The sequence below is a fragment of the Caenorhabditis elegans genome, chromosome V (genome assembly GCF_000002985.6).
Source record: "Caenorhabditis elegans chromosome V".
NCBI lineage: Eukaryota > Metazoa > Nematoda > Chromadorea > Rhabditida > Rhabditidae > Caenorhabditis > Caenorhabditis elegans.
The window spans coordinates 1,697,882-1,710,720 of NC_003283.11; the positions used below are offsets into that span (position 1 = coordinate 1,697,882).

The window sequence follows — 12,839 nt, forward strand, 5'->3', positions numbered from 1 at the left end:
TATTTTAATTCATCGACGCATCCAACAACTCCTTGCGAATCCTCCAATAAGTCTTAAATCCTTTCGCAGTCATCCTTTCCTTTGCACTCTTCACAATTTCTTCATCGTCGAAGGCGGTCTTGATCAAATGCACATCTTGGAGAGCCTCATCGTGTGATACGAAGTTGGATGAACTGAAAATTTGAAGAAAAAATTATTTAATCAAAGTTTTTTTCAAAACTTACGAGGTGGCCAAGATGTGCAATTTGACAAATCGTCCATACAAATTGAGGGCCAAAGAAACTGGCCAGAAGGGAAATCGAAGCTGAATGAGCTCATCCATCGCGCTTTATCAATTCTGGCAGTGAGCAGGGCCGCCGATTGACCACCAGTGACATTAAAAACCACCAATTTTTTCTGAGTCGCTGACTTGAACGGCATCACAAAATACTCATCACACTCCATATCCTCAATGCTGAAATAAGATCGAACTATAAATAAAATTAGGCTAAAAATTTGATACCCGAGATTCTTCAATATTTTTTTCAATTCCAGGTTGCTTTGGTCGGTGGAGTTCCGAATCGTGGCGTTGACGAGAGCGAAATGACGATCCGGCCATTGTCGGCGAAGTTGGCCGCTTTGTGCTGGGCTCGTCATCCGGAAGATCTGTGGCAGATCTTTTCAATGGATTGGAGCTCGGTGACGGCCCAGCAGCTTCCTCCTTCTCCTACTCTGGCACCGCATCGTCGATTGCTTCGGCATCATCGCCCGCCATCTCCACATTCACCACATCCTCCTCGTCATCGGCTTCCATCGCCACCTCCATCACATCCTCCTCCTCATCATCCTCATCATCATCCAGAACACCTTCATCATCATCGTCTTCCAGGTCGAAGGCGCCGCCGGACACGTAGCCCGAGGTCGAGCACACTGGCGACCGGAAAGTCGACAGCGAGCTGATGCTGCTCAGGCTACGGCTACTGGCCGACGACCCCATTATCATCCTGTTCCAGGAACCAAGATCCTGAAAATTGTACATTTTTTCTAATTTTTAAATTATTTTTCAATTTTGCAAATTTAAAAAATTGGCTATTTAATTTCCAATTTTTCCCTAATTGTAAGGAAATTTCAAAATTAATCAAAAAGTTTTTTTTTTGGAAAAAGTGTCAGAAAGACTAGTTCTCAATTTTTTTTTGTTTTTTTTAAATATTTAATTTGAAATACCACTTTTGACAATTGTTTTTTTTTTGCGAAAAAAAACCAAAAAAAAAAAGCAAAAAAAAATTGTTGCAAAATTTGAAAAAATCGTTTAAAAAATTGGAATTTTTTTTGTTTGAAAAAAATACAATGTGAAAAGCTGTAACTTACGCTGTACCATGACACTGACCAGGTCGGAGATCTGCGCCCCTCTTCGGCCCCATCCGAATTCCAAGGAGATTGCTCCCCCTCGTCATCAGATGGAGCACGAAGGCTGCCAAGTGACGCGTCTCCCTCGCTGGCCTCGTCTCCTCCGGTAACGTTTCTTGGCTCCTCCTCCAGGCGCTCTTCAACCTCCTCGTCGTCCTCCTCGTCCTCCGCTGGCTCCTCTTCATCCTCTGGCTCCTTTTCATCCTCTGGCTCTTCTTTAACTTCATCATCAGCATCATCTTCCTCATCCTCCACACATCTCCCTCCTCGTCCTGCCCCAGGTGCCTGCAGACTCAAAGGCATCACGAGTGGCTCGGGCTTGTCCGTCGTCCTGTAGTGAGCGATGGTGATGACGGTTCTTGAATCCGGCTCTCGCTCCAGGGTGAAGGGGTTACCGTCACCACCATCGATCTTGAGCTCGCGGGCCTGGGTTTCGGTTGGCGCAGACATCTGGGCTTCTCGTTTTTTTTTTTGAATAAAAGATTATCTGCAAAATTATTGAAAATTATCGTGGAAATGTTTAAAAAAATTCTGCTCCATCATTTTTATTGAGCAAAATTTTGATTAATTTCGGATTTTTTTTAAATTTTTTTAATTTCAGGATTTCCGCATGGGAACATGATTTTTCAAGTTTCTAATTTTTCTTTAAATTTTTTTTTCAAAAAAAAAAAGAGAATGGCTAGCTACTGATGACACCACGGCTATTCTCAAATCATTAAAAATTTTCAATTTTTGGTAGTCTATCTAGAGTGGTCGAAACTACTAATTTTAGGTGTTTCTAACGGCCACTATATTTGAAAAATTTAAAAAAATCGTAGGCGAGCTACGCCTACCTACCGTTACGTGGCTAAAATGTAATAAAAAGGAAGATTTTTTGTTTTTGATATTTAAAATACTTAAATTATTTCACATATTTTTCGTCCCTACGAGTCCCTGGCGGTCGACTTTTTCAATAATTCCGAAAAAACTAAAAATCAATAGTTTTTTCGTCGAATTTTCGCAAAAAAATACCGTAGGCGACCTACGCCTACTTTTCCGTGGCTAAAATGTAAAAAATTATATTTTTTTTAAAAGTAGGTCGCCTACCAGGCGAGCCGTCGTGTTGTTTTCATGGTGTCGGTGTCGGTTTTTCAGTATTTTCTTACACAAAAAAATCGAAAATTGCTGTTTTTGTGCAGAAAATCGAATTTTTACATTAATTCAAGGTTATTGCTCAATAATTTTTGATAAATCAATAGTTTTTTCGTCGAATTTTCTAAAAGCTCGAGGATTTTCACCAAAAAAATCTGCAGGCGACCTATACCCATTTTTCCGAGGCTAAAAAATATATAATTTATTTTTTGAAAATGTAGTTCTTTTATAAAAGAAAATCGAAAGGTTTTGTTTTTTATGGTAATAATAATGGAAATTTTTAGGTTAAAAGTCGAGTTTTTCAATATTTCAAAGAAAATTGATTTTTTCTCACAAAAATCAGCATATTTTGATAAATCAATATTTTTCCGAGGAATTTTCCCAAAAAAATTCCATATTAAAAAAAATCGTTTTCGATTTTTGAAATAATCGATTTTTTTTTGTTTTCTCGTTTAAAATCGACTTTTTCAATACAGTATTTATTTTTCTACCATTACGACTTTATAGGAGCGTGCATTTTTGCGAAATGATCTCGCCACGCGCCACTTATTGATTTAAAAATTATTTTTTCAAAAACAATGCGTGGCGAGATCATTTCGCGAAAATGCGTGCGCCTTTAAAAGTCGTAGAGGGAAAAAATCCACCAAAACTCCGGATATTTTCTCAACATCAAAGTAAAAATATCTAATTGTATCATTAAATTACCCTTTTTGTTGATAAATCAATTTTTTTTCGGTGAATTTTCCTAAAAATTGAGGATATTCTCAAAAAAAAGCCTTCAGGCGACCTATGCCCACTTTTCCGTGGCTAAATTTTATTTTTCAAAAAGTAGGTCGCCTATTAGGTGAATTTTAGGCACCTAGCCGTTTGTTTTAAAATTTAAAGAAAAATAATCATTATTTTACGAAAAAAATAAGTTAGAGCGGAGGCGAAAAGACAATAAAACATTTACATGAAAGCAGGTATCAAAAAACTGTTGTACATTTAAGTTAGCTTCAATTTTCGTGAGAAATGCGTAAATTTTCATAAATTTTGTGAATTTTCAGTTGAATTTCGATTTAAATCAATGAAATAATTGCGAAAGAGTTTCAAAACGTTATTCTTCATATTTGCATCTGTTTTCAATAACAAAAATTGAATTTTTCGAGATATTTTGGCAAAAACCTCACTTTTCGTCGTTTTCCTCCTACTGCGATCGATTTTCGCCCCGATGATTAGCTGAAAATAATTTTATATGTTAGTTAGTAACAAAGAAAATAAGAAAAATTGAGAAAAAACAATCAAAAACTCGAGAAAACATTACGAAATCAGCCAAGAAAAAAAGAAAGAAAATGTACAGTAATTTTAAAGGCGCACACACAAAAGTGTCCGTGAGCGTGTCGATACCACTCAGCAAAAATGCGTGCTCCTTTAAATGTGGAGTACGGTAAACAAGGGGTTTTGTTTTTTGAAATGCAAATGTCAAAATACAATTAAAAATAGAAAATATAAAAAGAATTAATTTTGGTGAATTTTCTGAAAATGAGATTTAAATTGTACAGGAAAAAATGCGAAGCACGCATCAGGCGAAATTCACTGAACCATGAACCTTGCTAGCCGTGTTTTCTTAGACTCATTATCATAAAAACTTTTTTTTCACTATCATTTTCTAAATGTACACCATATCAATTGACCATCATGGCTTCGTCGAGCAAGATGCCAACTCTTCTAATTTCTTCCAGTATAGTTTAAAAAAAAAACATCAGAATTCTGAGGATACTCAACATTTTTCAGGATCCTCGCTTTTCAAAGCTTGGCCGTTGAGTTTATTTTCTCCATAATTGGATCTATATTGAATTTCTTTCACTTGGTGGTTCTCACCAGGAAGTCAATGATGACGTCATCAACTAACATAATTATGATTGGAATTGCATTATGCGATTTGTCTTGTATGTTGATCATTTTGAGAAATGATTTTCAACTAATGGACTTGCGGAATAAATGGTTAGTTTTGATACGATCGTCGGATTTTCGGCTTTGGCTTATGCTCAGGCTTAGGCTTAGGCGTAGGCTATTGCTCAGGCTTAAGCTTAGGCTCAGGCTTAAGCTTAGGCAGGTTTAGGCGTTGGCTTAGGCTTAGGCTTACTAGGGAGTTTTTCAACCATACGGTGCGATCGGGTAAAAGTAAACGTGTTATGCGATTGCTGGCATCTTACCTAAGCTTGCCTAAGCTTACGTTACCTAAGATGCCAGCAATCGCATAACACGTTTACTTTTACCCGATCGCACCGTATGGTTGAAAAACTCCCTAGTTAGGCCACTCCTTAGCCTTAAGCCCTCCCTTGGCTGGTCGTGGGAGCAAAGATGAAATCTCAAAAGTTGATGGATGCAATGACTCACAGTCAGTTTTTGATTTCAGTAATCCCCCGAATACATTGTCAGAAATGCGTCTAGACTGGTTTCTAACTTCAGTACACAACGCGTCACGCCGATGTTCTGCATGGCTTGGAATGTTGTTGGCTGTTGTTAGATATCGGGTTATCAGTGATGTGACGAACCGGAAAAATCGATACTCTACGCAAAAATATGGAGTAAAGGTTACTTTGACTGCATTCTTCATCAGTTTTGCCTTCACAATCTCCTTCTACCTACACGTGGAAAATGTTCAAATTGGAGTTTGGAAACCGGATGTCCAGTGCTCACATAGCACACAAATTGAAGAGATTCCCGTGTATGCTCAGCAATACAATTCATTATTCTTAATGAACGATTATATACTTGGTAGGATACGAATGTTCATAGAGGCCGTATTTGCAAAGGTATCTATGAAATGTTAAGAAACCCTTTATACATTTTTAACAATTTATTCAGCTGATTCCATGCTTTACATTACCATTTTTAAATGTTCTATTGATCTACGGAATGAGAAAATCCAATTCGTCTACAGTTGAAATAGCAGCGACAAATAAAAACTTGAGAAACTCAAAAAAAGATCGTACAACGATTTTTATCATTTTTGTAGCGACATCGTTTTTTATATCCGAGTTTCCGTTAGGAATTGCCGATTTGTATACTGCAATTTGGCTTAAAGAAGCCCAGTTTCGGTAAGAGTTTTTTTTGGTCTACGGCTGTGCACAGGGTTCTGGCCTTCCTCATTGAATTTTTCGCGCTCCATTGACAATCGCCGCCGGAGAACGCGTGGGAAAGCCGTGTACTCCACACGGACAAACACAATTAGTTTTACAACTAAAATCGAGCCGCGACGCGACAAGCAACGCGCCGTAAATCTACCCCAGATATGGCCGAGTCAAAATGGCCTAGTTCGGCAAACTCTTCCATTTCAATTTATGAGGGACGCCAGAAACGCGTGGCGAATTTTTTCAGAATTGTTCTTTTTGTGTTTCGATTTATAAAATGTTTATAAGCTTCATAGCTGCTTTGCATATTTTTCAATGAGGACTTCTTTATTTTGATTAAATTTTTTTGGCAAAACTCAGTTTCTTCTTTCAGAAAACTTGCTCAAAATACTGTGCTTCTATGTGATTCACTATTTACTGTGAACGCTTCAATTCACTGTGTCGTATGCTTTTCAATGTCACTACAGTATCGAAAAGCAGTTTACAATATGTTTTCATGCTTTAATTGCATCGGGAAAAAGGTGAATATTCAAGTTTAATCGGCTTAATTTTATGAGTTTTTTTCCAGAAGCTACAAGTGAATACAGTGCTGAGCAGTTGTTTATTGAACTTGGTTTAATTATGATTGATTTTTAAAGACGTTCTCATATCAGCCGGCTATGTTATGTTCTTTGGGGAACTATTCACAAAAACTGGCAGGCCTTGGCACCTTATTGTCTTCGTGGAATCTTCTATTGTAACTGAAATCGATAATTATCTTGAAACCTTTAGTTTATTATCGATGTATTTTTGTTGTTTGACATGATTGCACATAAATTACATTTCAAGCAGCACGATTGCTTTCACTAATAAAACATAATTATCACATTTTTTGCACTGGCTTTTTGCCAGAAAGTCTGTCTTGCAATTTTGGCATTTGTCGCACACATGAATTTCTACCAAAAAATAACTAACAAAGTATGCTAGCTTATACGGAACTATTTAAAAAAAATGACAAAAATAACCAAAAGCTATATTTTTCAAAAATTCAAAAGTACTGGAAAATCATATCAAGTGCTTCTTTTTTATTTTACAAAAGTGTTCACCATAATCAAATTTCCCAGAAAATACCAAACAACGTACTCTAGCTTGTACGGAAGTTTATTTTAAAAAATTTCAAAATTTAAGCAAAAGCTGTTTTATTCAAAAATTCAAAAGTACGGTAAAATGATATGGAGTCATTCTTTTTTATTTTATAAAACTGTTCACTATAATCAAATTTCCCAGAAAATACCAAACAACGTACTCTAGCTTGTACGGAAGTTTATTTTAAAAAATTTCAAAATTTAAGCAAAAGCTGTTTTATTCAAAAATTCAAAAGTACGGTAAAATGATATGGAGTCATTCTTTTTTATTTAAAAAAAATGGTCACTATAATCAAATTTCCCAGAAAATACCAAACAACGTACTCTAGCTTGTACGGAAGTTTATTTTAAAAAATTTCAAAATTTAAGCAAAAGCTGTTTTATTCAAAATTTCAAAAGTACGGTAAAATCATATGGAGCGATTCTTTTTTATTTCATAAAACTGTTCAGTACAATCAAATATACCAGAAAATACCAAACAACGTAATCTAGCTTGTACGGAAGTTTTTTTTTTAATGACAAAAATAACCAAAAGCTGTATTTTTCAAAAATTCAAAAGTACTGGAAAATCATATGGAGTGCTTCTTTTTATTTTATAAAACTGTTTAGCATGGTCAAATTTATCAAAAATTTTAAACAAAGTATGCTAGCTTGTACGGAAGTTTATTTTAAAAAATTTCAAAATTTAACCAAAAGCTGTACTTTTCAGAAATTGAAAAGTACTGTAAAATGATATGGAGTCATTTTTTTATTTCATAAAATTGTTCACCATAATCAAATTTACTGGAAAATACCAAACAACGTACTCTAGCTTGTACGGAAGTTTATTTTAAAAAATTTCAAATTTAACCAAAAAGCTGTTTTATTCAAAAATTGAAAAGTACGGTAAAATGATATGAAGCGATTCTTTTTTATTTAATAAAACTGTTCACCGTAATCAAATTTCCCAGAAAATACCAAACAACGTACTCTAGCTTGTACGGAAGTTTATTTTAAAAAATTTCAAAATTTAAGCAAAAGCTGTTTTATTCAAAATTTCAAAAGTACGGTAAAATGATATGGAGTCATTCTTTTTTATTTCATAAAACTGTTCACTATAATCAAATTTCCCAGAAAATACCAAACAACGTACTCTAGCTTGTACGGAAGTTTATTTTAAAAAATTTCAAAATTTAAGCAAAAGCTGTTTTATTCAAAATTTCAAAAGTACGGTAAAATCATATGGAGCGATTTTTTTTATTTCATAAAACTGTTCACCGTAATCAAATTTACCAGAAAATACCAAACAACGTATTCTAGCTTGTACGGAAGTTTATTTTAAAAAATTTCAAATTTAACCAAAAAGCTGTTTTATTCAAAAATTGAAAAGTACGGTAAAATGATATGAAGCGATTCTTTTTTATTTAATAAAACTGTTCAGTACAATCAAATATACCAGAAAATACCAAACAACGTAATCTAGCTTGTACGGAAGTTTTTTTTTTTTAATGACAAAAATAACCAAAAGCTGTATTTTTCAAAAATTCAAAAGTACTGGAAAATCATATGGAGTGCTTCTTTTTATTTTATAAAACTGTTTAGCATGGTCAAATTTATCAAAAATTTTAAACAAAGTATGCTAGCTTGTACGGAAGTTTATTTTAAAAAATTTCAAAATTTAACCAAAAGCTGTACTTTTCAGAAATTGAAAAGTACTGTAAAATGATATGGAGTCATTTTTTTATTTCATAAAATTGTTCACCATAATCAAATTTACTGGAAAATACCAAACAACGTACTCTAGCTTGTACGGAAGTTTATTTTAAAACATTTCAAAATTTAAGCAAAAGCTGTTTTATTCAAAAATTCAAAAGTACGGTAAAATGATATGAAGCGATTCTTTTTTATTTAATAAAACTGTTCACCATAATCAAATTTACCAGAAAATACCAAACAACGTACTCTAGCTTGTACGGAAGTATTTTTTTAAAAAATGACAAAAATAACCAAAAGCTGTATTTTTCAAAATTTTTCGGGCACATTTGAAAATCAGTCTTGCAGTTTCCATTAATCTCGCACTAACACAAAGTTTTTGTAAACATTCTAAATAGGAAAAACTACGGCAAGTTTTTATAATGCAAAAAAAAACTGAACAAACTGATCTCAGCGTCTTTCTTTTTTCCTGGCAAACAATTACTAGGAAAAAATTCTGAACTACGGCAACTGAAACCAAGACTTTTCCAGCTACCAATCTGGTTAAATCTACAAAATATGCATACTAATTCGATCAAGAATAAATAAAAACGCTCACTTATTTACAGAATCAAATTAGGCATACGTAATTTTTTAAAGAATTCTTCAGAATCACTAAGTCACCGTATACGCAAATGCCCCTACTTACCAGATTCCTAAAAACAAAAAATTGATAAAATTTTGACTTGCTCATTTACAATAATTCAAGGAATTTCTAGTCTCTAACAATATATTTTACTTCATTTATTCATTTATTTTTTTTTGTCGATAAATTTGACACATCGATAAATTTGCCCGTTTGCCAAAAATCAATTTGCCGGAAACACTTAAAAATGTGCCTTTTTGAAATTTTTTCCCCGTTTTTTTCTAGATATTTTCATAGAATTAGCTCACTTTTCAAAATAGATGTAAGAACATATCTATATACAATTTTGCCGATTAAAATTGAAATTCTGAAATTTCTAAAAGAAAAGTACCTAACCACAAATTGCCGAACAGTTCCGCCCTTTTTCCGGCAAATTTGGCAAATTAGTTTATTTTTGAAATTTCTTATAACTATTCCATTCTTGTTAATATAGCTCTTTTGTCCACATTTTTAGTCTATGGGTACATTTCACATATTCACTTACATTAAGTTCAAAAAACAACTTTTAGTAAAAAAAAATTTGGGGAGGGTTCTTTTCATTAATTAACCCATGGGGTAGTGCATGTTTCATAGATCTCGTACAAATTCTCAGTATATTTTTCAAACAATGATGAAACACAGTGGTGGCGAAAAGTATATGCGTTCTCAGTGTTTCTATGATATTTCAAATAAGGCATTATTTTCAGTCAGTAGGTTTTGGTTATAAGTTCAGCGAAACACCGAAAGTGCATATAGTTTTTACCATCATTATATCTGGTTCTTGACTCACTAAAATCCATATTAATAATAGCTGTTCGAGCCCCTAAAGTACGCTTCCCGAATGAAAAAAATTTCCGTGTTAGGTTAAAAACGGCGAACTCATGTTAATTCTTGACATATTAACTTTTTCATAACATTTGAGGGGCAAAATATAAGCGGCTTTTACGAAAACACCTGAAATTATCTTTTCCTATTTTGTTTTGTTATTATTTTTGCAATTTCAGGATGGGATACTATGACGAGAAAGATTCCCTTGAAAAAGATATCAAGTAAGTTGATTGGCTAACTATTGTGGCATTTAAAGATTTATCATTTACCTTGTACGCCCTCATCATCCCTCATAAATTGAAATGGAAGAGTTTGCCGAACTAGGCCATTTTGGCTCGGCCATATCTGGGGTAGATTTACGGCGCGTTGCGTGTCGCGTCGCGGCTCGATTTTAGTTGTAAAACTAACTGTATTGGTCCGTGTGGAGTACACGGCTTTCCCACGCGTTGTCCGGCGGGTGATTGTCAATGGAGCGCAAAAAATTCAATGAGGAAGGCCAGAACCCCGTGCATTCGTTTTTACTACCAACAGTTGCTTTATCCGAATTTTTTTTTTCAATTTTTTTCTTGAAAACGTTTCAAAATGTTCCCACGTCTATAAAACTTACTAAATCAAGATTAGACCTAAAAATGCTGTTTTTCAAACAATACTAGGTTCCATCATTTTTCTTGTTTTTATATTTTTTAAAGCGAATTTTACATATTCAGAGAAGCACCTCTAACGTATTGCAAAATGCTCTTTTTTTTTCAAAAATCACAAAAGGAGTTTGTCCTACCCGATTTTTCTGCATGAAAAGTTATATTCTCCGAAAATTTGTAATTTTCCAAATTAGAATTTTTGCGATAACATAAACCCCGTCTTATAGTTAGAGTTATTTTCCATCAAATTCATTATAAAAAATTCCTGATCTATTGCAAAATGAAGCCAAAGTTTCATGCAGGACCCTACGAACAAATTGTCAAGTTTGTAATTTTTTTCTCGAATAAATCTCATTGTTATTTTTATTTTATTTTTCAGTGACATTGCCAATTACGCGCATTATGCGAATTTCTCGTTGTGTTGTTTTGCTCTGATAATCAATTTGTTGCACTTAATAGTTCTGACAAGGAAGTCTATGAGAACCACTTCTACAAACGTGATATTAATTGGAATTGCATTTTCTGATATTTGCGCAATGTCTGCAACAGTTTATAAACATTTTGAAATGGTCGATGTAGAGAATCCTGAGTGGTGAGTTTAAGCTTTGCGACCTACATACAAGAAAAATACATCAGAATGTTTTTTTGCCATTACTTAAAGGTGGAGTACAGAAATCAGGGAAATACTTTTAAATGACTCCAAATTTTCCCCTGATTCCGAATATCTAAGAAAAAAATTTTAAAAAATTTTCTCTGATTTTATATATGAGCTTGAAATACCGGTTTTCATTGGCGTCCCCATGATATTTTTCAAATGCGCGCCCAAATGGAGCGCGTTTGCATCATGTAATTTTCTTCATATATTTTCACTTCCGTCAGATTTTCGGCTTTTTCACGGATTTCTGGCTTCCATTTTGGCTAGGCGCGCATTTAAATAAATCTCACGGGGACGCAAAAATCACAATTTCAAGCTCAAATATAAAATCAGAGAAATTTTTTCGATTTTTTCACATCGATATTCGTAATCAAAGGCAAATTTGGAGTCATTTGAAAATTTTTCCCAGATTTATTTCCCAGAATTTTCTGAGAAAACCTAAAAAAAACCGGCCCCACAATTAACAGTATAGGACAATCACCTACACTTTAAAATTGACATATGTTACAGCTTAACATCCAATAAGCTCTGGAAAATCTATTTGAACATGAACGTTTGGGCTCTTCAATATCATTTTCGTCGCTGTAGTTCGTGGCTTGGGGTCTTGCTGGCAAGCGTCAGATACGTTATACTAAAAAGTTTAACTGACCGAAGCAAGTTCGCAAAACCAAAAGTTGGATGGAAACTTTTCATTGTTGTTCAATGCGTTAGCGCGACGCTTTCTCTAGTTTATCAGTTGAGATTTCAAGTTCTCGAGGACAGAACAATTCCGCTGCCAATTAGGTCATATATGATTTTATGTAAAATAAAATGTTGTCATAGTTTGTGACATATATAGTTTTCAGAAAAAAAACTGGATTACTGTATTGTTACTCGTAGCGAAAATATTATTTCATCCAAAAAATTTCAGCTGCGCCGAATTTCAAGACATAAACAACGCATCCAAATATACATTGTCACTGATACCATTGTTTCAAAATAATAATCAACTTGTTCTCCGATTATTTTACTTGGTTAATGGCTTAGTAACAAGGGTTAGTAGGAATTTCCTAATAACTCAACAAAAACACTTTCAGGATCTTCCATGTGGTGCCTTTCCAATCCTCACATTTTTCCTGCTCCGTGAGCTCAGAAAAACAAAGAAACTTGATAAGGTATCACATCGTAGCAATACTATTGATAGATCCGAAGCACGCCACAAAACCACAAAATGCATTGTTTTTATGACGAATGCGTATTTTATCGCTGAAGCTCCGATGGGCATTATTAGTCTGGTCAAGGTGTTTTTCAATACGGATGATCGTGTTTAGTAAGTTAAGAAATTTTTTAATGAAAATTTTGAAAAAAAAATAAACAAATTTCAGTTTGATCTCTGTTGATTTGGTAATATATTTCACACTTTTGTTAACCATCAATTCCATCTGCCATTCAGTGATATGCTTTATGATGTCAACTCAGTACCGAAAAACTATCTGGAAAATGTTTGGAATTAGAAAAAAGAAGATTAATGAAGCTATATTTTTTCGCAATCGTGTGAGCCTTGAATGATGAAAGAAAAAAATATTTTGTTAGGCTTGTTCAATTTGTTCAACAAGTGTTAAACTA

General features: G+C 34.0%; 2 protein-coding genes and 1 pseudogene across 4 annotated transcripts; 2 read left to right on the forward strand and 1 right to left on the reverse strand.

Moving 5' to 3' along the window:
* Positions 1–7: 7 nt before the first annotated feature.
* Positions 8–3,736, reverse strand: Y46H3C.6 (annotated as a pseudogene). Its single transcript has 5 exons — positions 3,687–3,736; positions 1,348–1,873; positions 503–1,003; positions 225–454; positions 8–173 (listed from the first exon to the last, which is right to left on the reverse strand). Coding segments are annotated over exons 1-5 (1,473 nt in total).
* Positions 3,737–4,169: 433 nt separating this feature from the next.
* srw-90 (G-protein coupled receptors family 1 profile domain-containing protein) lies at positions 4,170–6,172 on the forward strand (the record flags this gene model as incomplete). The annotated part of the gene is made up of 5 exons (NM_071085.1): positions 4,170–4,237; positions 4,291–4,500; positions 4,916–5,315; positions 5,368–5,600; positions 6,007–6,172. The coding sequence occupies 5 exons, from the start codon at positions 4,170–4,172 to the stop codon at positions 6,170–6,172; spliced, it is 1,077 nt and encodes a 358-aa protein (NP_503486.1).
* Positions 6,173–10,859: 4,687 nt separating this feature from the next.
* srw-99 lies at positions 10,860–12,782 on the forward strand (the record flags this gene model as incomplete). Of its 2 annotated transcripts, NM_071086.1 has the most annotated exons (6): positions 10,860–10,903; positions 10,959–11,171; positions 11,745–12,017; positions 12,145–12,268; positions 12,311–12,543; positions 12,599–12,782. In NM_071086.1, the coding sequence occupies 6 exons, from the start codon at positions 10,860–10,862 to the stop codon at positions 12,780–12,782; spliced, it is 1,071 nt and encodes a 356-aa protein (NP_503487.1). The 2 variants fall into 2 exon arrangements, with proteins under 2 accessions (NP_503487.1, NP_001300257.1); NM_001313328.1 differs by lacking the exon at positions 11,745–12,017.
* Positions 12,783–12,839: the final 57 nt, after the last annotated feature.